Source organism: Zootoca vivipara, chromosome 3 (genome assembly GCF_965207765.1).
Source record: "Zootoca vivipara chromosome 3, rZooViv2.hap1.1, whole genome shotgun sequence".
Taxonomy (NCBI): Eukaryota; Metazoa; Chordata; class Lepidosauria; order Squamata; family Lacertidae; genus Zootoca; species Zootoca vivipara.
Window position 1 is genome coordinate 79,576,963 of NC_142586.1, and position 26,803 is coordinate 79,603,765.

Consider the following 26,803-nt stretch of genomic DNA (forward strand, 5'->3'; position numbering starts at 1 on the left):
TTATAACGTTCTGCGGCTGACAGGGAAATGGGCATCCCAAAACTTGGAGCAAGTTGTAGCACAAGCCCTGAATTTCTTGTAAGGGTGAGTTCTCCACAAAGATACTGTGCAGCCATCCGTCTTGTCCTTTCCCCTCTGTGCAACACACACTGCACACTGCAAATATAAATGCACTGGAATTTAGTCTCCGAGCAATGCAACAACGAATTAGCTGGTCTCTAAGGTGCTGCTGGAAGGAATTTTTTTTATTTTGTTTCGACTACGTCAGACCAACACGGCTACCTACCTGTAACTAGTGAGTGGCAGGTGTAAATGCTTTATGAAAGTTGACCATTTTTAGGTATGTAGGCTAAATCAGTTATGAGTAGCAGTTCATTTAATTCAGAAAAATAAGCCCAGCTGATTTTGACCTAGCACTGCAATGTTTAGAGAAGTGAAGCAAGAAAAAAAGGAGCATCAACCATGACTGAGGAATCAATCCAATGAGCTATTCTGCCTCTGGTAAATATTGTGCAAATGCCTTGTCACTGCTATCCATTTACAGAAACAAAAACAAAAAGCCTATTGTCAGTTTCTGTATATCAAATACTAGATTAGACCTGTGAAACCTGTAAAATATATACAAAATATAATTATCACCAGAGCTATGTATTTTCTAACCTTCAAAATAAACCACAAAGGGGTGTGTGTGTGTGTGTGTGTGTGTGTGCGTGTGTGTGTGTGTGTGTGTGTGTGTGTGTGTGTGTGTGTAGGCCTATAATTTCAGTGTCAGTACTACTACTGAGTTTGTCTCTTCTAAATACTTACTGGTATACTTCCTATTCCAACACATGCCACTTACAAACACATGATCATGCATAAAGCATTTCTTCCCACTGTTTGCAGAAAAAGACAGAATATACAGAGCTGTACATTATTTAAATTAGAAAACACAATGATGGAGGCAATGAATATCAGTACGTGTAACTGAAAACCAAAACGGCTGTGAGCTACGAAAGGATATATACACGTGTGGGGAAGGGCATTCTTATCTTATTGTTAAAAACACTGAAGACTGTAAGGATGATCTACGAATCAAATATGTTTCTCCAGCAAAGTCAAAAAGGTGGGGTCATCATTGACCAACATATGATTGCAATAGAACTTGCCACAGTTAGGAACATGAAAATGAGAGTCCAGGTGAGGTATGGAGATTTCACACCACTGAATCAACTCTTGAGTTTGCATCCACTGGGATCTCTCAATAAAAAACCCAGAGTGTGTCAATTCCAGGCTATCCTTCACACTGCATGTGATGCTGACCTGCAGGTCCCATCTAGTCGCTTGTCGAGTTGGCTGAGAGAAGCTTTTCCCATATGACTGTTTAGCTGGCAAAGATACCTACAAAACAAAAGGCAGCTTCTTGGGTAAAGAAGTCAGAAGAAATCTCAACAACCATGTAATAGAAAGCTGAAATGGCGGAAGTCTTGTATGTGTCAAGAAACTAAGGAAGACACATGATGCCTGAGGCAGAAAGACTTTAAAGTGGGTGAGAAATCTGCCCCTCCATATGTTGTTGCACAAGAACTCCCATAATCCCTGCCCATAAACCATGTTATAATAGAGCTGGTGATTTCTACCACTAGAGAAGGCCACTTTCAGGTCAGGAGCCCCATCCTTGGGCAACCCAGCAAGACAATCAGAGCACAACCAAATATGCCCAGTTATTGTCACTAGAGAAGCTGGCTAGTTTCCACACAGGAAGGGTACTTCTGTTGCCTTCTCCCATGGTGGAAAGAGAAAAATATAATGAAACAATGATCTCTTCCTCATTAAATAATATTTCCTTCTCCAACCCAGTTTGATAACCTGGTGTTGCTTCTATTTTTAATCCTTTTTCTTCTCTCTTTCTTTCCCAGGATAAAAAGAGTGTAATTTTATCTGGATTGCGTTCACAGCAGCCTGATGACATTGTTCAAAAGGAAGATTATGGCAAAGGATTTACAATAGCATAATGAGATTATTTCTCTCCTTTACTAATGTCATGTTATCCTCTTAGAGTAAAAAGGCTAAGTTCTAGAATTAAAATTAAAAGTTATTACTATTATGAAAATGAATATCAGAAAATTGCCCTGCTCTCTAGGAAATGGAAAAATAATTAAGCCAAAGACAAGCAGTTAGCTGAGAATGAAATACTTCTCATCATTGATCATATGCTTGCATCAAGGTCTTTGTACTTTTATAGAATTAGGATGCATCCAATGGAACACTGAAAGCAAATATACCAGCAGCACATTCCTTCGCAGTGGTATAGGTGTTTCACCCAAGAAAGGCGTGGCAGGTGACCACATGAGAATAGATCTTTTCAGTGAAGGCCCCTGTTTGTGGAGCTTCATCTCAGGAAAACAATCCCTGCAACCAGGAAGCATTTTTGACAGCTTCCATATGGGAATCAAAATATTTAAATCATCCTTTAGAACTCTTCTTAAAATTTCTACTATGGCAGAATAGGTAAAATGGAAGGGCAGAATAAAAATGGAATACATTTTTTAAAAGTAGATTATACCTCATGCAAAATTCTGCTTCTCTTTGCTATACTTGGAGTAAAGTCCAATGTACCTGGTTGAGTTCTTCTGCTGGTCCTGCTTTCCTCAACCTGCCTGTCCTAGTTTCTCATTCCTACCATTCTGGCAAATTCAGAACCGGACTGTACTCACTGCTCCTCATGGAACTTTGAATTGCAGGATAAAGTCAATTTCCCTCCCATAGTTCTTTTGAAGCTTTTTCCAGCACAGCATAGCGGAATCTTGAGTCAGCTGATCGTGGGTAACCAGTCAAGCTCAGCCACCCAGAAATCAATTTAGTTACTTTTGTTGCTCTGTTGCTTTGAAAGCTTTGCAGGGTTTGCACAGGTACTTCTTCCTTGAAGACTCTTCATTTGCTGCTCTGCTAGTCATACAGTCCCGCTACACGTGGTGGGCATTTGGTTCTCCAGGTGGTGCAATAAGCATTTTGGTTCTATTTCAGCCCATTTTAGGTCTTTACAAAACTAATCATCCATTTTTGCTTCCAGTATTTTATTTACATCTTTCCAGTTCCATATCACACATTGGCTATGGGTGCACATATTAACTGATGGTTCTATGCAAAAGAGTTCTATGCTCAAAAGTCTCCATTCTCCCATGCTCTTGGCCGTGCTGCATTGGGAGCAACAACCCACAAATCTTGGTTTGTCATGTAATCTGGGTTCGTGGTCTTCCCAAACATCAGAACCACTCTTCTGGACAGAGCGAGGGGAAGAGCCATTTTTAGAACACTTCCCAAATTTGCCAGCATTGCAAGACTACAAGCTGTGACAAAATCCTGCTGACAGCTTTCATTCAAAGGATGGATTCCTTTTGTAGATGACCACTGCAGAACCACGGACACATTTCCATTCTTCACTAGTGGCACTGAATCAGGACACTGCTTTGCAGAAAATGGATTAATAAATTCATTTCCATCTGGACGTTCTTGGAACTTACCACTGCTTTTGTGCCTTGTGTCTTTTGCTAAAGCTCCAGAAACCTGTGCAGAGAGAGCTTGTTGAACAAACAGGGAGGGAGAAATGCCTTTTGAAGGGATGTATTTCCTTCCTTGCTGCTCTCCCCCCCTTCCTTTTTGCCTATTTAATCAACCTCAGCAAGAGCATCAATCTCCTTCAAACACCTGCTGGTGCCAGTCAAATCCTTCCCATTATTTCCTTCTCCAGTTTCAAATGCGATCGAAGCTGCTTGTGTGTTCGTTACACATACTTTCTGCACAAATGAGAAAAGCATTTTAAGTGATAAGCAGTGTTTTCATCTGCATTACTTCGCACTACATAAATCAGCCCTGCAAGCGTTATGGTCAATGTAGAATTTGAAGTGGAGATCTATCCTCTTTTAAGTTCATTTATTTATCTATTTGATGAAAAGTACTGTACAAAGATAGGGGACCCAGGTGGTGCTGTGGTTAAACCACTGAGCCTAGGGCTTGCTGACCAGAAGGTCGGCGGTTCGAATCCCTGTGACGGGGTGAGCTCCCGTTGCTTGGTCCCAGCTCCTGCCAACCTAGCAGTTCGAAAGCACGTCAAAATGCAAGTAGATAAATAGGAACCGCTACAGCGGGAAGGTAAACGGCGTTTCCATGTGCTGCTCTGGTTTGCCAGAAGCAGCTTTGTCATGCTGGCCACATGACCTGGAAGCTATACGCCGGCTCCCTCGGCCAATAATGCGAGATGAGCGCGCAACCCCAGAGTCGGTCACGACTGGACCTAATGGTCAGGGGTCCCTTTACCTTTACCTTACTGTACAAAGATAAGAGCCACACCCAAGCATCAGCTGTGCTTTCCCCGCCCTTCTCTGAAATAAGTATGTTCTCCTTAAACAAAACAAAAAAATGCTGCCTAGCATTAAACTCTCCTTATATCCCACTTTGTTTATATCCCATTTATTGTTTTAAATAAATGGAGTACGAAAAACATAAAAATAATGGACAGAGACGTCAGCCACAGAAGTGTTCTAGCCTGACAAATGCAAAAACAGTGGATGTTAAAGGCAGTTGTCATATATGTACAGCCTTCTTTATGAGCGACCTACTCATTTGGCTGTGCCAGACTTTTGGGTACTCACAATAACATTGGTTAGTTTGGATCCCAAGCTTCTGTGCTATGGTGTGTACACATTGAAGACTCACTCACATTAAGAAAATTTAAAAAGTAACATTCAAAATGTGGAGTCAAGTCATGTAGCAAAACCTCACTTAGCATATTCTTAAAAAAATAAATAAATTCATGATTACTGACCTACATTCAAATCAGGATTGAAACTAGACAGATGTGCAAAAAAAACCCCGCTTAAACCTATCTCGATTTGAAATTATTCTTATCATCAAATAAGAATAAAATTTAGAACGAAAAACAAACTGTACACCAACCTTTCAAAGAGGAAGAATCAGCAGTATTTTAGTCCAGATGTAACATAGCAGTGAATGCGGTAGGAGGGAAAAAGGCTCCAGTTACAAATATATCCTTCAAAGAAAGGAGAGATCAGCTTATCAACCAGGAGAACCCTTGGATCAACTTTGCAACCGAAAACAATCTTACATCATTCTAGTAACTGGTTTTCATGTAACGTCAGCACATGGAAGAGTTTTGAAGTCTCTGCCATCTGTATCACATTACATATTTTCATAGTTCACATACAAATAATTTCATTTTAAAGAGCTCATTTTAAAACCTTGCCAAACGTTAAGACTTCTTTTATAAAATGTAGTGGTCTTTTTCTAAGGAAGCATTCTTTTACTGGCCCATGTATGTATGATATTCAGTGCAGTCAACCTTCCTACATTTATCTATCTTAACAACAATCGATCATACATAGAAACAAAACAAAAACAAAACTAGCTTTGGCTTTTTAAAAACCAAAAATAAGGCCATCTATTGCGCAGCCAGGGAACTTGCTGTCCTCCAGATCCTGTTAAGGCTCCAACTCTTCTAAATCCCATAGACACAGGCTCAAATAATGCATGATAACACATGCACTTTAGAGATAAACTACAACATTTTGGTGTAGCTGCATGTAGTTATGCTTGCATGTAACAATAGGAATTTTAAATCTTTGAGTGCTAGTCCCTAGCCAGTCACAACAGCACCACCTACATACAAAACGAAGGTATAATCAAGGTTGGGGGAACCCAAAGACTTACTGAAGTAAAAAAAGATACGTAGGAAGGAAGCAGGTGGAAAACCCAAGAGGGAGTGGGAAGGGGAGTAGTCTGGAATTCTGAATAGAAGCCTTCAACAGTGCAACATTTTAATGCAGGGCTGCATTTGTTTGTACTATTTGGTGGGCACCTCGAAATACCTAAAAGCTAGTCTCAACTGATCACTGCATTCTGCAGTTGTGGGCCTCCCACAGATACCATCAATACAGTCATACCTCAGTTTAAGTACGCTTTGGTTCATAGCTGCCAAGTACCCTGTTTCCCCCAGGAAACCCCCACATTTTCTTACTGTTTCCCGCAGGTGTCCCGAATAGCAAAATACCCCGTATTCCCGAGCTCTTGCGGGCGGCCATGTTCTTCTGGTGCCGCGCCGACACCGGAAGTCGTTTCTACACACTTCTGGACATGCATAGAAGTGACTTCCGATGCCACTGTGACCATTTCCAAAATGTCCGCAGCACCAGAAGTCGCTTCTACGCATGTCCGGAAGTGCGTAGAAGCGACTTCCGGAGCCGCGGCGCTGCTGATCTCGGATTTTTCAATCCGGAACTTGGCACCTATGCTTCGGTTTGAGTACTTTCAGTTTAAGTACTCCGCAGACCCGTCTGGAACGGATTAATCCACTTTCCATTACTTTCAATGGGAAAGTTTGCTTCAGGTTAAGTACGCTTCAGGTTAAGTACAGACTTCCGGAACCAATTGTGTACTTAAACCAAGGTACCACTGTACAGGAATTGGGCCTTTAAGCACTGGAATTCCCTCCTCTTGAACAGTAGAAAGGTGCCATCTCTGTTGTCTTTACTGAAGAGCTTCCTTTTTCAACAAGCATTTTAAGCAGAGGTCTTTTCCAGTCTGCACCTGTACTCAGTTTTTAAAATAGCTGGTTTAAGTGCATTATCGCTTGTGTGTGTGCCACCCTGAGCTCCTTTGGGAAGAAGGGGTGGGATATAAATCTAATGAACAGTAATAGTAATGATAACAGTAGCTTTTCTAATGTGCCCTATTGGAAATGGATGGATACCATTTTCACTAAATGATCATTTAGAACGTTCACATAATCATTTTGCTGGTAAGGATTTTGCACCAGCATATAGAATTCAGGGGTGGCTTTTGTTTTCCCTTGCCATAGCAGCAGCCTGAAATTAATCCAGCACAAGCCAAGCAAAGGAACTGGAGTGTGATATTCCTAAGGCTGTAGACATGCTGTAAACAACTTCTGAAGGTCATCTGCAGTTCATCTATCTAGCTTTCTTTCTCTTTATCATCATGACAGACTTAGGCACTGTTTCTATGAATGTCTTGTTATCCAACGGCTGTGTTTTTTCTGCTTGTCAGTGACACTTTTCCCCATTCTGATTCCAAAGGGTTGATGACACATGTCGCCAGAGCCATGTCTTATTACGACTGTAATCAGGAGTTCTGGGCACAAATTTATTCAGAGCAAGGCAATATTGCAGTCTTTAAAGAGAGAACCTCCTACTTATTTGCAGTAGCACCATCATGATCCACAAGCCATTCCGCTGGTGTTTTTAATCTTTAAACTTGTCAAGCTTATTGTGCTGGGGGTTGAGCAGCAGCCCAGCCTAACAGAGGTAAAGGAGAGTAAGCAGAGCAGCCTGCTCTTGGGTTGTTTTTTTTTTAATTGCTTTTCAGAAACTGGAAATGATGTTGTGCCTGCAGTAAAAAACAACAACTACAGTGCTCCCAAATTGCCATGTTTCCTTGAAAAGGGGAAACCTAAAGCTGGAAATACTTTTTGAACATTCAAAAATGCTTCACATTGTCTCTTGTGCATGCATTTGATCACTATGATCCCCTGATCTGTGTGCTCTGCAAGGCTGGACATTTTCTAGAGAAAAGAGTGCCTGAGCAGGCAGGGTGTTCTGGCAGGGTGTGCTAGGTATACAAGCCTTATGTCCATTCATTCCTCAAATGTGTTAGAGCTATACATAAGCTAGGCACCAAATGGCTCCTTAAACCAGGGTTACAGTCACCAAAACAGAATGTCTGGTTGCCATTTTGGGGCCAGGCGGCTCAAAAGTACCATACAGTGGTACCTCTACTTACGAATAACTCTACTTACGAATGTTTCTACTTACGAATGGAGCTCCATCCGCCATCTTGGATGCGGTTTAGATAGGATTTTTTCTACTTATGAATTTTTAGATAGGGTTGCTTCGACTTACGAATTTTTTCTCCCAATGCATTCCTATGGGATTTTACTTACAATTTTTTTCGACTTACGAATGTGCGTTCGGAACGCATTAAATTCGTAAGTAGAGGTACCACTGTATTTTTACAAAGAACTCATAACCCACCTACTGTTAGCAACCAGAAACATCATAACCAGACACTGGAAAGACCTGTCAGGAGCAAACATGGACCAATGGTATCAAGTAGTATGGGAAACAGCCCTACTAGAAAAACTAACCAGTAAGCTGAAAATGACACGGGGACAAACAGAAGAAGACACCTTCACCCCAATATGGTTCCCCTTCATCACTTACACAGCCCAACAAGACAATGACAAAAACCCACCGTCAGCATACAAATCAATATGGTTAAACTAATCAAAACACCCACCCACCCCACTCACACAAGAAACCAAAGACCACCACAGCCATCCACAAATGAACAATCACACCCTACACCAACCCCTGACCTCTCTCACCAACAAAGGAGCACAAGCGAAAAACAGAGAACCTGCACAAACAACGCTGACACTGAACCCCTGCATATATCAAGGAAAACAGAAACATAGATACATAGCCCATTCCCCCACCCCGCCCACCACTTCCCCCCCTTCTTCCTAATGTCTCAACAAGCAAGATTGATGTGTAACAATGGAAAAAAATATGAGACACTGCATTACCTTTGTAAACCAAGAAAATCCTCAATACATTTTTTTAAAAGAAAGTACCATATTTTTCAATATGACTTTTGGGTTCTTGAAATTTGTGCTGACTGTGCAGATAAAATATCACAGATAGAATTTTTTAAAAAATGTGTTGCTAGTAGGTGAATACAGGCAAGATCCAATGATTCCTGGAATTCCTAGGATTCCAGATGATGGAGAGGTCAGGTGCCATCCTGGCACCCGGGCATCTTCACTTGCTCGCAAGTGGCCGATAGCTAGGTGCAAAATGAGTCTGGGACATTTCAAACATTGCCTCTGGCCCTCCAGATATTGCTGAACCATGCTTGCTTTGGCTGATGGGAGTTGCATTTCATCAACATCTAGAGGGATGAAGGATCCTCACAGCTACCCTAAAAGGCCTCCATGTCATGTACTGGCCAAGGGCAGACCTACCTAAGGCCATGCTAGAGGCAACAGGGGCAGGCTGTTTTTCATGTGTCTGTCATGTTCAAACGGTGGAGACTTAACCTATACAGCAAGTTTTGCACAGGAGAACTGGGCAGTGAGAAAGGTACCAGAAGAAATGGGACGTGGGGAGGCATGGCAGGTGAAGAGAAAGGGCTCAACTCTCCTCAGTCACACAACCTATTGAAAGTTAAAGCTACACTCACTGACTCTTCCCGTCACCCCATCACTTTGTAAGTGAATGGAGCAAACAAACAAGAGCCCTTCACATCTAACCTGGTCCTTAAGTTTCAAAGATGGAATTGTAGCAGATGCTTTCAAACCTTTTGTCTTGGCTCTGCCAAGTACAAAGCACCCATGAAGATCTGTAATGATAGAGTTGTAGCCGATGGTCACAATATGGTCTGACATTTCGTGTTTGCAAGTGAAGAACCCCTTTTTGTATATTTAATGGAATCTGTTTCAAGGAGGGGAATACACGGAATTAACACCTTATCGCTACTGCAGTTTTATCATTAACTTTTACATTCGTTTGCATTTGACACAGTGACTCTCAAAGCAACTTTTCCTCAAGGGAAAAGTTGCAAAAAAAACCACCAACCCACCCACAATTCAATCTTGTGCTAATAATTTATATGACAAGCTTTTGGCTAGAAGGCATTCACTGCTGTTGTTTCTTAACTGCCACTCATGTGCCAGAAGGCTGTTTGTGGACTCGAGAGCCTTGCTCCCAAAGGATATCAGTAGAAGTTCTGTGTCTTTATAAACTGTCAGGAGCAGAAGTCAGGCAAACTCCATGTAGAATTATTATAAACTCAAAGTCCTTGTTTTGAACAACTCTGCTATCTCTCACCTATACAAATGTGTATATTTACATAGCACAAACTGCAGGAAACTTTAGTTAGCTTGTGAATGCAATTTGGGATGGGGGACATGCAACATTTCCAGCATTCTAAAGTATGTTTCAAGTACTGTAAAGCCAACTTTTGCATACGTTTCAGCCTCATTTTTATTCCAACCTTACTAAAAAAGAAAGATTATTATAAAAAGAATAAAGACCTGTTTTTAACATGCTTACCTAGCTTTTTGGTTGAGCACAATTCTGGTTCAGTTGTGGGTTTTTTTGCTTCTTTTGTGTTCTATATTATTTGACTTGTGAGGGCTGGCATCCCTTTTTTCCAGTGAGTAGTCTTCAGTGTTTTTACAGCAGCAATTACTACAGAAACTACAGCTCTTGCACTTCTTATCTTGGAAGGATGAACAAAACAAAACAAACTGAAAAGAATACTACAATGAATGGCAAAATGATGAAATAGGTCTGTTTACTACAGCACAAAGAACAATGTGAAAAGGAAGACAAGTTTAAATATTGTTGCATAAGAAAGGGATGAAAATAATACAAGGATGAGAATAAGTAAAATGATAGGCTGGAACATCTGGGAAGGTAAATACAAAGACAAGATAATGCTATGTTAATGAAGCAGCAAACTTAGCATTTCAAGTGAAAAAAAAGAAAGAACCACACTTGAGTCTTAGTCTTGTGAACTGGGTGTGTGCAGTACAGCTGAGTACTGCATGGGACAATGAGGCAAGCAGTCTAAGGAAGCTCTTTCCACCTTGGTGCTGGTCCTCCAAAACATGACTAGAGTGAGAAACTAGGGTGATGCCAGCAGATTCCAGGAACCCTCTTTATTGTGAGATTTTGTGGGAGAACTGTGAGTTTGTTTGGCCCTGAAGCAGAGCAAGGGTGGATGTGTGCAGTCTTGGAGCTGAGAGAGTAGGTGTGTCAGGAGGAGAAGGGTATCAGTCTATATTTATTAGTAACTTGCATTAATGTAACAGTTGTATATGCAACACTGTTGCTGTTGAATTGTATTAAATTGTATTGTTGTTAAATTGCCTCTTGCTGTTGTTTTTGGTTTCTGTACAGCGCTTAGAGATATTTTTATATACTGTATTAAGCGCTACAGAAATGGCCTGACCAAAAAAAAACAAAAAAACCCAAAACAAATATGTACAAGGTCACCTTGAAGCTAGCTGTGTAAAATGACTGTTGTGAAATGCCTGCTAACCAATTCCAGTGGATCAACCCAAGTTTCAGCATTGTAAGAGAGGAACAAAATGTATCTCAATGTATCTGTACAATTTGTAACAGGAAGTCCTTTCAGCTATGGATAGGAAGAGATAAGTGGATTTTGTAAGATGGGGAAGAACAACATCAGAACCCTAGAAAGTACTGGTTAAAATTCAGTATCCATCTTCCATACATCTTCATGGCACATAATTCTATATAACCCGGTAACTTCTTTGCATCTCAAATGATAATTATTCAAACATTCTGCCCCTAAGCCAGGCATCTGATCATTTCTGCCATGTTACTTTCTCAATTTTAATGTGCACCTGGGGGCTCCCTAAAGCCTGAGCTGGCCATGATTTTAACAAGTGGCATATTTCAAAATATGATCCACTCCGCCAGAATAAACTGCAGCAGAACCTTTGGCTGACACTTTTATTATGGGACCACTTCCTCTTTACTGTTCACTGTATTACCTCCTTACCACCTCTGCATGTTCACTTCCAAGAGAGAGAGAGAAAGAGAGATGGCTGGGTGACAGGAAGGAAGTGTCTGGTATTTCTCCTTCATGCTGCCTTCATTTGTCCCCGGTGAGTCCAAAGGAAGGGGCAAGCAGAGGGAGAAGCAGAAGATGGGAACAGGGGGCTCTTGGCAATGGACTTTCTGAAGAGGTGTGGGCAGTTGGCAAGTCATGCCAACCCATACCAGCCCTGTGTGGTGCTAGTAATCCAATAATTAGGGCTACGCTACAAACTTCAAACGAAGAAAGCCACAGCAAATTTAAACAATGTGCCTTTCGTGATATATAAGAATGTAAGGAAAATACAACACCTTGTGCTGAAAGTTTTTACCTAGGCATCTTATGAAGTAAAAGTCTACCTGACTCACTGACAAAGGTTCATCTGTACTTCGATCATCTGAAGACTTTGGAACTTCTAGTGTGTCAATAAAGACCTGGAGCTCTTTTCTAAATGCCTTCATCTGGGCATTTATTCGGTAAAGAAGTTCGTGCTCCCGTATCCTACTGCCATCATCTTCATCATCCATAAGTCCAAACAGGTCCCCATTCGCCACATAAATTCTTGCCTCTGTTATTATGGTGCTTGTGTCCGAAATCAGGCGGTCAATCGTTTTGCCCAGGCGTTCCGCTTCACAGCGGATGTCCTTCATTTGCTGCCGGTCTGTGAAGCTTTTCTGCCACCCTGCTGGTGCTGGGTAGAAGGATCTAGTGGGGGTCAAGCAACGGATGTTGCGGACCTCCTCTGAGTCACTCTCCCCACCGATGGGACCTTCCCTCTTGCGGTGTGGAGGACGAGAATCATCATCACTTTCTTTCTTCCCCGCATCGCTTTCAGCATCACTGTCCCTGGGGCTGCCCCGGATCCCTAGATGAGAGGCCAGGTCATAGCGCTGCATGTTGGACATCAAGACTCGGTTCTCATACTGAAGTTGCATGACCTTACCACTCAGTTCATTGATCTGCATGCGGGCAGCTTTGAGCTCTTCCTGGAGCGCTTCTGTCTTGGCGCTGTCGTGATGCCTTGAACTGTCGTGAGCCCCAGTCTTGTATTTGTATTTGTTCAGCTCTGCTGTGATGCGCTTGTTTTGTTCTTCTACATCAGCCAAGTTTCTTCTCAGCAGCTCCGTTTCATCTTCAACTAGCTGCAGGTGCTGCCGTAACTCAGAGAGTGATTCATTCTGCTCCCCCATGAGCGGGTTGGCTGCCCCTGAGAAATCATCTCCTCTCAAGTCATCAAGCTCTGCTTTCAGCCCTCTGTTTTCTACTTCCAGCTCCACTATTTTCCTTCCCAGAATATTGGCTTCCTCCTCTACTAACCTCAGACGAAGCTTGAGTTCTGATTCTCTTGTGGTAGGTGGGCCTCCAGCCTCCCCTTTTGGTAAGGGACTGTCTAGATCACCATAAAATGACCGATATTTTTGTAGTTCATGTTCAAATCTGTCCTTTTCCTTGTCTATTTTGGCCAACTTTTTCCTCATCAGGGTAGCTTCTTCTTTGATGAACTGCAACTGGCATTTCAGATCTTCATTGTCCTCCTTAGAAAAAGGAAAGAAGATCCAACAGTTACTAGACAAATGAGGTCACCATTTGGCAATTCAGCAAATGAAAATTCCAGATCATAGAATAATAGCCCCAGTGAACTCCATGAAGGTATGATTCCATTTTATATACATTTCAAATATCAAACAAAAGCAAAATGTGCCACTAAACCTATTTTGAAAATCATTACTCCATGTTTTGAACCATTACACCTCAAAACCTCTACTCAGTAGTAGGTTTTACTCTCTACCAAGGGCTATTTCACACATTACACAGAAATAATCTGCCAACCATTTGTCAATATACTATCAACAGGATGCTGCAACCTATCTTAACTCCCCTAACAGTACACCTGTATGACAGACACACTTGTGTTTATTGCATTCACAGGTTATGTTTTAAGTACTGTACGTATAAGGGTTCACCTAAAAACAAGTGATGTGTGAAGTGGCCCTGAGTTTAGTCATAAGAATTGTTAAGATTCTGAAAGGTGAAAATCTCTCTGACCAAGAGATAAAGGACACCAATATAGCAATATAACATGGTTTGTGCCATCTTTTCAAGTAAAATATTGCTGTTTCCCTTATTTTTCCAAGTATCATTGTAGTAGCCATTCAAGAGTAGCCCAGACTTTAAATTTCAGGAGTACAGATGGTAGGAACTTCTCTATAATTAGCTTCTATATAGTTTCAAATGGATTGATAGGTATAGATAACAAAATAAATTAATCTGTAACACAACTGAGCTTAACACCATTCAGCTGTGTGCAACAGAGTTACCGGTATACTTGGAGAAGACCCAGGGACAATTCCATTTGTTTCAATGGGTTAACACTGTATATGACTCTGGTAAACACAACCCAATATATTAAAATATACTGCTATAGTTATTAAAACTGCATTTAAAATTTTGGTCTACAGGCTATTAAATGAGCGCCATAAAAATAGTCAGCGTTTTCCAATTATGTTGACTAAGGAAAGGCTTGCACCAATGAATTTTTTATTTCATAGCCATAAGGTTTACTGGGTTGTGCCATGGGACAGACAGAAGTATTTGAGGTTACCTCAGTGGGTGTCTGCTGTGATTTTTTTTCTGATTTTTGCAAGTCTTTGCTCCCTCTTCTTTTCATGGATTGCTATAAAAGAAAGATAAGGTATAGTATGTATTTTTATTTGTTTCTGAAAAACAGTCATGTATCTCCAACTAATACACAACAATATATACCAATACAATAAAATAGTTCTCTCCCAGATCATGTTTATCATGGTTCTATAAGAAGACCTAAGGATGCAATAAATGAACTCATTTCCCCTCACAAAATAGGAAGGTATGTTTATTTCTTTGGAGGTCTTAGCATGGTTTAAAAGAAAGCAGTTTAACAGAATATTTTTTAAAATCTCAAAACAAGAAAAGTAGGAAATAAAACCTCAGCATTACACTTACACACACACACACACACAGACACACAAACTCACATCATCATCATCATCATAACTTATTTTTTATACCCCGCACTCTGGGCGGCTTCCAACAAATGATTAAAAATACATTAAAACATCAGTCATTAAAAACTTCCATAAACAGGGCTACCTTCAGATGTCTTCTAAACGTCAAGATAGTTGCATTATTATTTTTTTGACATCTGATGGGAGGGTGTTCCACACCACCATATTGGTTTAAAGGTTGAAACACATTTAAGGGCTGGGGGTATGAAATTTTTTTCACTACTTACCAAAAGGAAAACAAAGAAAGTGGCAAGCAAACTTCCCAGAAGGGGAGTTGCAAATATAAAGTGCCACAACGGGAAAGGCCTGCCGCCAACCACCTCAGCTCAAAGGGTGGCAAAACCAGAGCAAGGCCTCCAAAGCTGAACTTAACACCCAGGTGCTTTCAAGTGGAGGCAGTGGTCCTACAAGTAGCCTGGCCCTAAGCTGTTTGGGGATTTACAGGTCAAGAGTAGCACTTTGAACTGTGTTTGGAAACAGACCAAGAACCAGTTTGACTGATAAGGAATTGGCAAAATATGTCGTTTTTAAAACAAAGGCAGCCCCATGTAGAGAGCATTACAAACTAAACAAGATGCTGCCAGTACATAAATAACTGTGGCCAGATGCAAAACTTTCGGTTTCTTTGCAGGCAAGAGGTAGACAAGGCAACCTTTGGATACTGTCATCCCCTACAGTTCTATATCTTTGAGTTGAAGAATGCTGTGTTCCTGCTGCCCCAGTATGCCCTACAGCTTTGTGAGGCCCAGTGTTCTGTGAAAAACATTTCATGACAAGTTTAATATCCTCGGTTGCCTGCCTGATGTTTTTAGGTTTGCAAAAAGCAAAGCATTTTTATCCTTTCTTCAAATTTCAACAGAAATTAAAGGCAGTTTCAACAAGCAATGTACTGTATTAACAGTTCAGTCGAAACAAAACAGGACTTGTATACCACTCTTCTCCCTCTATAAATATGGAATACACAAACTTCATATTGCTTTCAACAGCATATTAAAGTTGATGAAAATTCAGAGGAAAAACAAATAGTCAACCCACAACTCGATTTAGCCATGGTACTTGAATTGGATTTAAGGGTGGGCCTCTATATGTCCGCATCATAATCATGTGATCCTGGTTTTTTTAAAGTGGCAAAAGTTTTCATCTTTACTGGCAGCGATCCCCAGTTGTCCATAATCACTGCAAGTAATTGGAAGATGGCAGGCTAGCATTCTAAATGGTAGCCCAGCTAAGAATTCAAATGGAAGTAGAAAAAAGCACCAGTGGTTCTCCCTCCTAGTGGTTGGATGGGCTCTTCCTTATATTCACCAGGGAGGCAAAAAGCTCTGCTTTCCTGTTTCTTACATGCACACTTTTTGGGGAGCGGGGGAAGCAATGGGTTGTATCCAATGCTGCACACACATACAACTGCTGGCACAATGGACTTTAAATTCGCCTGCTTTCCCTCCAAATCTGCTTTGGAGGGTGACCCAACACTCCACAGCTGATTTTGAGCACAAACAGAGGCCCGGGGGGGGGGGGATAGAAGAGGAACATGAGCCTATGTATCACACACACACCTTCCTGTTCAGTGCAATGCTAGGTGCTGTTTTTTCTCATCTTTTGTGCTGTTATAGGGTTGAGATCCATTTACCCCCTTTTACATTCAAGCTACATGTTCTCCGGTTGTTTTAATTATGCTAAATAATATAGTGCTAGAGTGAGTGGGGAACTAACCAACTTGTGTTAAGTTTTCATGAAAATCCTCCTGCTCAGACTCTGCATCTTTCAAATGAAAGTCAACCACATCGAATCATAGAATTGTAGACTGGAAGGGACCTTGAGGATCATCTAGTCCAACTTTCTGCAATGCAGCAACATGCAGCTGTCTCATATGGGGATTGAACCTGCAACCTTGGCGTTATCAGCACCATGCTCTAACCAACTGAGCTGTGTTAAATCTACCTCCCTCCACCAATATCAGGAAGGCCTACTTTCCTGGTATACTGTCATTTTTACAACCATCGTACTAAATCACATTATTGTAATCTAAACTGCTGGCATCTATTCCAATTAAAGGCAGAGTCAAACCAAAGGCATAGTCATATGCTTCTGGTAATTAGGTTTCTAGGGCAGACACTATCAATCATGCTTTAAATTAATATAAGTATCCATTTATTATGAGCAACCTGAATGGTAGCAGGTGCAGAGCAAATATTTCCAAGGCATGATGGTCAGTCACCTGAAAACTAGAACAAGGAATTTATTGGATATGCAAGTTTCAACTGAAATTATATTTCAAGGTTCCCTATCTGACAAATGTGGTGAATTTAGTATTTGCATACAAACACCTGCTTGGGCAACACACAAACAGCAAAACAAAATCAGTTCAATCCATCGAAAGTCTCAACTGGCACCAAAAGGATGTTAGGAAAGATGCCAGGCAGACCTCACAGAGCATTCCATGGAAGCAACACCTGAATATACAGAACCACAACTGAAAAGACCTTCTTCTCTTGTCACCATCCTTTGAGACTCTGCAAAGGGCAGAACCAAAGAAGGGTCTCAGAATAAGATCTAAGGGTCCAGGTCAGTTTACAGCAGGAAAGGTGTTCCAGATGTTATTGGGGCCCTGAGCCAGAAAAAGCTTTATAGGTCAAAACCAGCACTTTGAATTGGCTCGGAAGCATACATGTAGCCAGGACAGAACAGCATAAATTACTGTAACCAAATTTTCCCTGTACATTCCATAGACATGATAAAAACAAACCTAACTATTGTGCTAATCATTATTAGCAGCAGTACGAGCAGAAATAAGAGAGGTTCATAATTTGGAGCAGTTATTAGCACTTGTAACCCAATCCCTGCATACATTCAGATATTACATTTTTTGGTGTATAATACACACAGATCTACACCCTGTTGCCTAACTAATACCAACTACTGAGGCGTTATGTCACCCAGAAATTACCTGTAATACACCAAGCTATTGAAAAGAGTCTCATTTATTTTCTTCCGATAACCTGAGTGTCAAGATATTAATCAATGGTATCACCATCTATCTTCTTTCAGTAATCTCTGCCTAGTTTGTCTTACAAGCAGAGATACAGCAAACTTCTTTCTTCTCTGGCTCCTTATTCCATTACAGGAAGCTACAAAATAGTTCTTCCTGGTATGGAAACCAGGGACTATTCAATTTTTTTTACCAATGAAATGTTCTCTACACCAACATACATAATTCCAGTGAGAGCTTGCCCAAAGGTATTTCTGCAGTCAATTTAGATTGACAACTAAAGATGTAAGCCAATGCAAACACTCCCTTTCACAGTGTGGGTGCCAGTGAATGATCTAGAGACCCTTTTGTAATGAGGCACAATGCAACTGGACCACACCAGCACAATGTAGGCCAAATTTTAACAACTCTTAATATAGCCATTTGAGCACCTCATTAGCAGCTTCATTATCCAAATACAAACCAGTAAATAGTTCAGTAAACCTGAAAGGCTATGTGGATTTACCTATCACTAATTAATAACACAGGTAGGTATAATGAAGCACGACAGTAAGAAATAATTTTGGGCTAGTAATATTTGAACTGGGTGTTTCAGTTCACTATCACAAATCTCATAGAACTCATGCAGGTCGTTGGATACACCTACAAAGAAGATTGGATTATGGCCTATAGTTTTGTGTTCTCTAAACTCAATGGGCGTGTGAGCGGTTGAACTAGCAGCTTTGTTTGGCTTTACTTTTTCTAAAAATCCAGTAGCACAGACAGGCTTTATTTTAAGGTAAGTAGAGTCCTATTAGATCAGATCAAGTGTCTATCCAGTTCAGCCTATCAGATACCTATGAGAATTTCATCGACAAAACAAGAGCACAAGAGCACTCTCAATAGCATTCAAGAATAAAGGTACAGTGGTGCTTCGACTTACGAATTTAATCCGTTCCGAAGGCATCTTCGTAGGTCAAAAAATTCGTAAGCTGAAGCAACCCCATCTAAACATTTGTAAGTCGAAAAAACCCTATCTAAAACCGCTGAGGTTTCCATTCGGATGTCGAAAAAATCTTAAGCGCGTGGCCATTTGCCCCATTCGTAAGTCGAAAAATTCGGTTGTTGAGTCATTCGAAAGTCGAGGTACCACTGTATCTCATTTCAAAGGCAGGTACAGGGAATGCTTTTCAGCAAACAAATACATAGTAACTAACAAATACAAATCTCAAACCTTTCTACTCATCCATGAAAACCAACAATTCACAGAAGGCAAAAACTGACTAAGAGCAAAGGAACGAAAGGGGCAGCCATTTTTAATTCTAGGAAATGTTTACCGTTTCCCTCATTTGTGTTCTCATTTCTAATAAGAAAATTATTCATTGCGTTTTAGGATCCTTACTTAGTCAAGCGTTCTGAGAATCTCTGACGTCCTGCTCCATTAAGTACATACACTACTATTTCAACCATTATAAAATTCAGGGTAGAATAAAAACTCATTTCCCCAAAAGTAAATACTAACCTCTTTCATCCTGTCAAGTTCGTTCTGCAGAGCCTGTTTAGCAATCTCTACTTCTATCAGCTGCTGCCTTAACTTTTCATTTTCATCTTCTGTGGTGGTACGTTTTTCTTCCACGTTTTCCAACTCATGGTGAAGTCTCACTGAAACGTCTTTTGCAACCTAATGGAACAGAATTTTAAAATGTAAAGTCAACATTTTTGTGGCGAAGATAATTATGGGTTGTATATAGTGCTGTTTTTTTCTAAAACAATGTTTAGGGGTACTCTCATTTTGACTCAAGAAAACCACAATTTTATAGTTCAAATCGGAGAAAAGAAATACAGTAAATGGACAAAAGTACAAAGATTCACAAAATGTTTAGGGGTATACTGTACATACCCCTGCATCCCCCCAGAAAAAAGCACTGGTTGTATACAATGTTAGTCATAGACACATGTAAATTAATAGGCATAACTCACTTAGGTCAATTGATGCAATGGGTCTACTCTTAAGTTTCATACAACCCTATGATCATGTGATGTTTATAATCCTGTTTTCAGCCAACGAAAACATAGCTGATTAGTGTATTCTAGAGCCAGAATGGCATTCTGATTAGTTTTGTCTCCAATCCAATTCCATTAGAAGTCGCCACTGATTTTAAAAACATGAGCGCCTTCATTACAAATATTTAGACACCAGTGTGGTGTAGTGGTTAAGAGCGGTAGACTCCTAATCTGGGGAACCGGGTTCGCATCTCCGCTCCTCCACATGCAGCTGGTGGGTGACCTTGGGCTAGTCACACTTCTCTGAAGTCTCTCAGCCCCAACTACCTCACAGGGTGTCTGTTGTGTGGAGGAAGGGAAAGGAGAATGTTAGCCGCTTTGAGACTCCTTCGGGTAGTGATAAAGCGGGATATCAAATCCAAAACTCTTAGACACCAGGCAAAAAGTCTTCTCCCAGGCCTTTGGCTAATTAAATACTTTATATGACCTTTTAAACTCTGGGGGGGTATTCTTTTTGTTGGCTACTGTGGTATGCATTTTTTTTTTTATTGTAAACCATCCTGTAATCCTTGGGTGAAGGGTTTCACAGAAATTTTAATTTTAATTATTTATTTATATTATAAAGGCTCAGTTCACATGCACTCTAGCTTATTCCTGATGATTTCCAGACAGTGTAACTCTAAGCACTGGTAGTATCCCATGATTACAGGACTTAGGTAGTACTTGTACATGGAATTTCTAGGTCAAAGTTGGACTTTAACATGGGAGTCTCACTTGCTTTTTCAGCCGAAAAACCTCTTTACAACCAGAACTGTACACCTTATAATTAGTTGATTAATCAAGTTCCAGTAACACTTTAGTAAATAAATCATGGGTAGCAATTTTATTTGGTGAGTACAGATTTTCACTGGTTGCTCTGAGAAGGGCAAACATTTCTTTCCATCACAATATGCAGTAGAGGCTCAGCTGAAGAGAGGTCAAGTGAGCAGCGCAGCCTCATCACGCTTTCCACAGAGCTCAATGGAACAATTGTCAAAGCAACAGAGTGTAACGTACCTGGGAATTTACTCTCAGATAACTGGAAAAGGGGTAAATATCTGAAAGTGAGCTATCTAGAAAGTGAGTTTTGAGAGTCAGGATCTAGGTCATCAAATTACTGGCTCTCAGAACCACAAAACAAATCAGATCTCTGCTTTCCATTGAACGACTTGAGCCTACGATGCTTTCATAGTCTATCTGTACTTCCCCCTCACTGCCTTCCCACCTATTTGCCAGCTTCTGGTCCTGTTTACCTTCAGGTCTTGCTCCAAGCTTCGCAGAAGTTCTCCGTCAATCTCCCCGGTCTGTGCATAGCGGAGCCTCTTGCGCTCTGCCTTTCGAAGGCGGTATTGAAGGATCCTGCAGTTTTTGTTGGCCCTCTCCAATTCGTGGCGCATTTCTTGCAGCTGGCAGGCATCCTCTTCAAAGAAGCTGTCCCTCATCTCATCCATTTCAGTCCTCAGCTCATCTATCTCATTCTGGCACCCGTTCAGAAAGGACAGTCGGAAATGCACCATGCAATGCAAGTTCACATTAATAAAATGAAAGGAAAAATGGGACTTAAGTTGATCTTCACTTAAAACAACAACAACAACAACCAGAAGCATCAATCACTATCTTATGTCTGCCCTTCAAACATCACTTGCATGGCATGTATACCAAGAGGTAATGGGTGATAAAATCATGGGTGGATAAGAGTTATGCAGTGTGGGAAGAACTTGGTTCCCAGCAGGAGTGGGGAACAGAGGGTCAAATATGGCCCTCCAGGCCTCTTTATAGCTGGCCCTCAGGCCTCACCCCCTTTCATCAGGCCATGCCCTCGCTGGCCCTGCTCCACCCCCTTTTCAAGCGGCTTTCCCTTGCTGGGATGGGATGTGTCAATGGTCTTTTTCTTGCCTGGATGTGTGTGTGTGTGTGTGTGTGTGTGTGTGTAAAGCTGTGCTTCCCAAACTTGGGTCCTGAGCTGTTTTTGGACTACAACTCCCATCATCCCTAGCTAGCAGGACCAGTGACTAGGGATCATGGGAACAGCCAGAGACCCAAGTTTGGGAAACATTGGTGTAGAGCAACTTCTGATAAGTGACTCCTGTAAAAAGGCAAGAGTCATATCCATTGTCCCACCCATTTTGCCCCTGACCACACCCTCTGGTGTCATGCAGCTCCTGGAAGTTTATCCAACGCTTAGACTGAAAAAGGTTCCCCACAATTTTGTGTACTGAGTCTTCACTTTCTCAACACACCATAGCCATAGCTAGTCAGTCATGGCTTGCAACTCCGCTGAACATTTTACCACTAAGTATAAAAGTGTAGATATACTCTTAAGACATGCCTGGAATGCAAGACCCTTCCCTCACGGATGAGACAAACTGTAGAGGGAATGTGATCTGAAAAGAGTAATTGTTATGTTAAGCATTCTCCCTTAACATTCAGAATAAAGTATATCATGAAGGCACAAGTGCATGCAGCAAACAGGATGGATGGCTTCCTCTGCTGGATGAAAAGCCAGGGCCTTACCATTGCACAGCATGTCAGCCATGCATGTTTGAGAGTGTCTGAAGGGAAAACACGTATGTGACATGTGAAAAGCATGCCACAGGGAGTGATTATGAGGCAAGGCACACATGGCTGCCTATATAGTGCTTTTCCCCATCTGTGGGCTATCATCAGGTCTGAAATGGCCAGGGCTAGTTTCCTCTGGCAGCTTTTCCAGGGAACTCAACTTTTCGGAGGTGGAAGTTCCCCACATTTTACCAAGGGAAGAGAACAGGAAGCTGCACTGTTAAGAACTAGAATGGAATATAATGGTTTTCCTTTTTGGTGGCAGACAAAAACGACTCGCATTTGTACCCCCCCCCCCAAAGGACGGAGACCTGCTCCCCCCTCCCTTTTCTTGCACCTGCTGCTAAGATGGGGGTTATCTGTTCTCTATCACTTCGCCTCCTACAAGCCGGGTTGACTGACAGAAGAGAGAGCGCAGAATAAAGGGCTCCCCTCCCGGCTGGGCCACACCCGCCTTCCTCCTTCCTCCCCCCTCCTTCTGCTCACCTTGAGGGCCTCGTTCTCCTCCTGCAGCTTCTCCATCTCCTCCTGCAGCTGCTGCTGCCCAGGGTTCAGGCTGAGGGCGCCTTCGGGGCCCGGGGCTCGGCCGCTGCCCTCTTCGGACCCAGCCAGCGCCATTGGAGACGGGGTCGAGGCGGCGGGAGGAGCAGGCTGGGGATGCTCCTCCGCTGAGGCGCTGCCGTCGCCCTGGTTGCTTTGCATCTGGGCCGCCCTGCACGGCACCGGCCTCTTTCTGGGATGGAAGGCGGGGCGGGGCGCTCACTTGGCGGGCATCCTTCCTCCCAGGAGCTCGTGCCGCCACCGCTGCTGCTGCCTGTTTGGCCGCTTCCCTGCGCCACAAGAAGATGGAGGAGCCGGCGCTGCCTCCTTCCCTGCCTCGCTTTGCAGAGAGAGACCTGCCGGCTTCCCCCCGGACTTGGGCGGCGGCTGAGCAAGCGCAAAGCCAGCCGCCCGCCCTCCGTCTGGGGGGCTGCCGGGAGCCCCGAGCTCGGCGCCTTCGAGAGGCGCGGCCTGCCTGTCAAGCCGGAGTTCCCCGCCCACTGCCTTTCCCAGGCTGGGTGGGAAGGAGGGAGACGGGAGGAAGGGCTGGTGCTTGGCCAGTTGCTGCTCGTTTCGGCGGAGGCGCCCCTCGGACAAAGAGCGCTGCCTCCGCTCAGGGGCTGCTCCAGGGCTGAGAGAAGCACGACTGAGGGGTTCTTGTCTTCTGGATCCACATGTTCTTCCACAGTGGGGATATAGGTTTCTGCGCAGGAGTTGATCATGGTGAGGGTTTGCCAAGCGTGCCTTCCTCTTAGCACGTTTCTCCCTTGCGTTCTGAGTTCGAGCTTCTTCAGTCTATGACACCTTTGGTAAAGGCTGTTCTCCAATTGGAGCGCTCGCAGGCCATTGTTTCCCAGTTGTCAGTGTTTATATTACATTCTTAAAGATTTGCCCTCAGACAGTCTTTAAACCTATTTTGCTGACCACCAGCATTATGCTTTCCATTTTTATGTTTGGAATAGGGTACAACATGATCACTCCAACGAAGTTGATGTTGAAGAATCATTGCTTCAACACTGGTGATCTTTGATTCTTCCAGTACACTGATATTAGTTTGCTTGTCTTCCCATGTAATGTGTTTAAAATTTTGGAGACACCATTGATGGAATCTTTCGAGTAATTGGAGATGGCATTTATAAGTGGTCCATGTTTCACAAGCATATAGTAATGTTGGCAGTACAATAGCTTTGTAAACAAGCATTTTGGTTTCCCTGCAAATGTCTCTGCACTTCAATCGGGAGAAAGCTGCACTTGCAGAGCTCAGGCAATGCTGGATTTCGGCATCATTGTTGGCCCTTGTGGAAAGATAACTGCCTAGGTAGGAGAAGTGATCAACATTTTCCAACGTTACCCCATTGAGTTGGATTTGTGGCGCTGCAGGGGGGTTATTTTGTACTTGTTGGTGCAGCACTTTGGTTTTTTGGATGTTCAGTTATAGGCCAAGCTTTTCGTAAGCTTCTGCAAAGATATTTAGGGTGGTTTGGAGGTCATCCTCTGAGCGTGCACACAATACGTTGTCATCAGCATACTGAAGCTCTATGACGGAAGTTACGGTAACTTTACTCTTTGCTCTCAGCCTCAGAGCTTTTCATCTGTTCAATATATGATTTCTACTCTGGTGGGGAGTTTCCCTTCGACAAAGTGTAGAATCATGGCAATGAAAATAATGAATAGAGTTGGGGCAATTACACAACCCTGTTTAACACCTGATCCCACTGTGAATGGTTCACTTTGAGAGCCATTGTTATCTGCGATTGTTGCTGTCATATTATCATGAAGGAGCCAAATGATGTTTACAAATTTATTTGGGCAGCCAATTTTCAGAAGGACAGTCCACAGGGCATTACGATTTACAGTGTCGGAAGTCTTAGGTCAATAAACGCCATATACAGGGGTTGGTTTAGCTCTCTGCATTTTTCTTGAAGCTGTTGAGCAGTGAAAATCATGTCCACTGTCCCCCTAGAAGGCCGAAAACCATTTTGGAATTCAGGAAGGGTCACCTCAGATATTGTTACAAGATGGTTTGCTAAGATCCTTGCAAGAACTTTGCCGGCCGCAGCTAATAGAGAGATGCCTTGATAGTTTCCACAATCAGTTCTGTCACCTTTTTTTAAAGAGATTGATAATTTTGGCATCTCGAAAGTCTGCTAGGATTTCTTCTCTTTCCCAGATTTTTTTGATGAGCTTGTGAAGTTTTTGTGTAAGTTCAATTCTGCCCACTTTGAAGATTTTGGCAGGTATCCCATCAGGTCCACTGGCTTTGTTGTTTTTCATTTGGTTAATAGCTGTACACAACTCTTCCAGATTTAGAAATACTGCAAGCTCATCTCTAACTTGTTTTTGCAGAATTTGTGAGAGGACCTCAGCAGCCATGGGGGAGTTGCGGTTAAGGAGATGTTGGTAATGTTCTTTCCAGCACAGTGCAATAGCTTCTTTATCTTTTAGAAGTGTGATACCGTCTGCTGAGCTTAGGGGGCATATGCCATGATTTGCTTTGTGGCTTTAAAGAAACTCTGTGCATCATGAGTGTCAGCTAAGTGCTGGATCTCTTGAGCTTTTTTTATCCACCAGGTGTTTTTCAGTTCTCTGGTTCTTCTTTGAACATCAGCCTTAGCGTTGGCATAGGTTTTTTTCCTTAGTGGCACAGTTTCTATCTCTTTGCCAGATCTGAAAGGCCTTCCTTTTCTTGTCAATCATGCGTTCAATCTCACTGTCATTCTCATCAAACCAGTCCTGGTGTTTCTTGGTTTGGTATTCCATAGTTTGTTCATAGGCTGCAATAATGGATGTTTTTATCTTTGTCCAGTGTTCCTCGATGTTATCAGGGAATTCTGAAAGCAGATGGTCCTTACGAGTCGTTTGGAAGCAATCCCGCTTAATGGGGTCTTGAAGGGCTTGAGTGTTCATTTTGCGCCTTGGTTTCCTTCCTTGAAGCCTGCGTTGAGGTATAATCTTGATAGCCATTGTGGAGCTTATTAGTTGGTGATCTGTCCAGCAGTTGTCGGCACTCGTCATAGCTCTGGTAAGGAGTACATCATGGCGTTCTTTAGCACGGACAAGGTGCCTACAGGGAAGATGGCGCAGGGCGAAGCTGCTCCATGAGGCTTCCCGAGGTGGAAAGTTTCAGGGCTCTCTTCCAAGCCAGAGACAATCACCTGCAGAGCTTGCTTTGAAATCTCTGCAGCCAAGTCATGCTTTGATCTCACCCTCCATCATCATCATCATCACTAGCACCATCGTACCTCTCCTGCTGCTGAAGGAGCTCTGACCAGAAGCCCGCTCATTGGATGTTTGCTTCCTTTGTTGTAAGGCTGGGCAGATCAAAATCCAAGCTAAGAGGGCAGCTTTTCTAATGCTGGTTTTCTCATAATAGAATCAGAATTGTAGAGTTGGAAGGGACTTAAAGGGTCATCTATTCCAACCCGGTGCAATGCAGGAATTGCAAAAGCATCCATGAGAGATACCCCACCCAGCCTCATTCAAACCACTTGGCCCAAAGTAGTTCTCCAATCCAGAAGTATTAGAGCTGGTCAGTGAGGGTGGATCCACACAGGAGTTTTAAAGTGTGATATGCAGCCCCCACCCCTTTAACCACATGCCCGTTAAAATACATGGTGCTTGTTCTTCCGTAACTCTGTACCCCTGTATATTTGAGTCTTGTTTTTTATATACCGTAGTTGGATCTGGGCCTTAGAAATGGTTTTTGTTTGTTTGTTTTTTGATCAAGCAGTTTACCGTATTACTTTTCTAAATGAATAATAGTTTTCACAGAAAAAAATAATCACATGCTTGTTTAACAGTAAAAAGGGTTAATGTGTCAATTTCCAGCACTTTTCAACTGTGGCCATTTTTATTGGAGGGGTTTGACATTTGGCTTATAATACAGTGTTTGTTACCGTTTGGCGGTATTTATTCAAAACATTTTTGTCTTTGGGGGAAGACTTCTTATTGTGAGTACAGTAAAGATAGTGTACAAGCCTGGCTGAAGCTCTTCGTTGCCCCCAGAGAG

At 42.3% G+C, this 26,803-nt stretch overlaps 1 protein-coding gene across 12 annotated transcripts; it reads right to left on the minus strand.

Annotated features, from left to right (window-relative positions):
• Window positions 1-230: 230 nt before the first annotated feature.
• On the minus strand, window positions 231-23,596 carry LOC118081815 (microtubule cross-linking factor 3-like). 12 transcript variants are annotated; one of them, XM_088666521.1, is made up of 9 exons: window positions 22,741-23,596; window positions 20,949-21,173; window positions 19,175-19,333; window positions 14,243-14,314; window positions 12,009-13,175; window positions 10,125-10,293; window positions 4,936-5,029; window positions 3,504-3,776; window positions 231-1,380 (listed from the first exon to the last, which is right to left on the minus strand). In XM_088666521.1, the coding sequence occupies exons 1-6, from the start codon at window positions 22,954-22,956 to the stop codon at window positions 10,186-10,188; spliced, it is 1,947 nt and encodes a 648-aa protein (XP_088522647.1). In that variant the 5' UTR covers window positions 22,957-23,596; the 3' UTR covers window positions 231-1,380; window positions 3,504-3,776; window positions 4,936-5,029; window positions 10,125-10,185. The 12 variants fall into 12 exon arrangements, with proteins under 12 accessions (XP_088522647.1, XP_088522646.1, XP_088522643.1 ...); XM_088666520.1 differs by having other exon boundaries at window positions 2,546-3,776; XM_088666517.1 differs by having other exon boundaries at window positions 10,125-10,482.
• Between the last annotated feature and the right edge of the window lie 3,207 nt (window positions 23,597-26,803).

What these genes read in the sequence shown, in the direction of transcription:
- LOC118081815 (XM_088666512.1), bottom strand. Translation starts at nt 22,956, where the DNA reads ATGCAAAGCAACCAGGGCGACGGCAGCGCCTCAGCGGAGGAGCATCCC. An exon ending in GCTTGGAGCAAGACCTGAAG is followed by an intron (nt 19,334 to 20,948) that starts GTAAACAGGACC and finishes CTGTTCCATTAG; the next exon opens with GTTGCAAAAGACGTTTCAGT. An exon ending in AACTTGACAGGATGAAAGAG is followed by an intron (nt 14,315 to 19,174) that starts GTTAGTATTTAC and finishes TTTCTTTTATAG; the next exon opens with CAATCCATGAAAAGAAGAGG.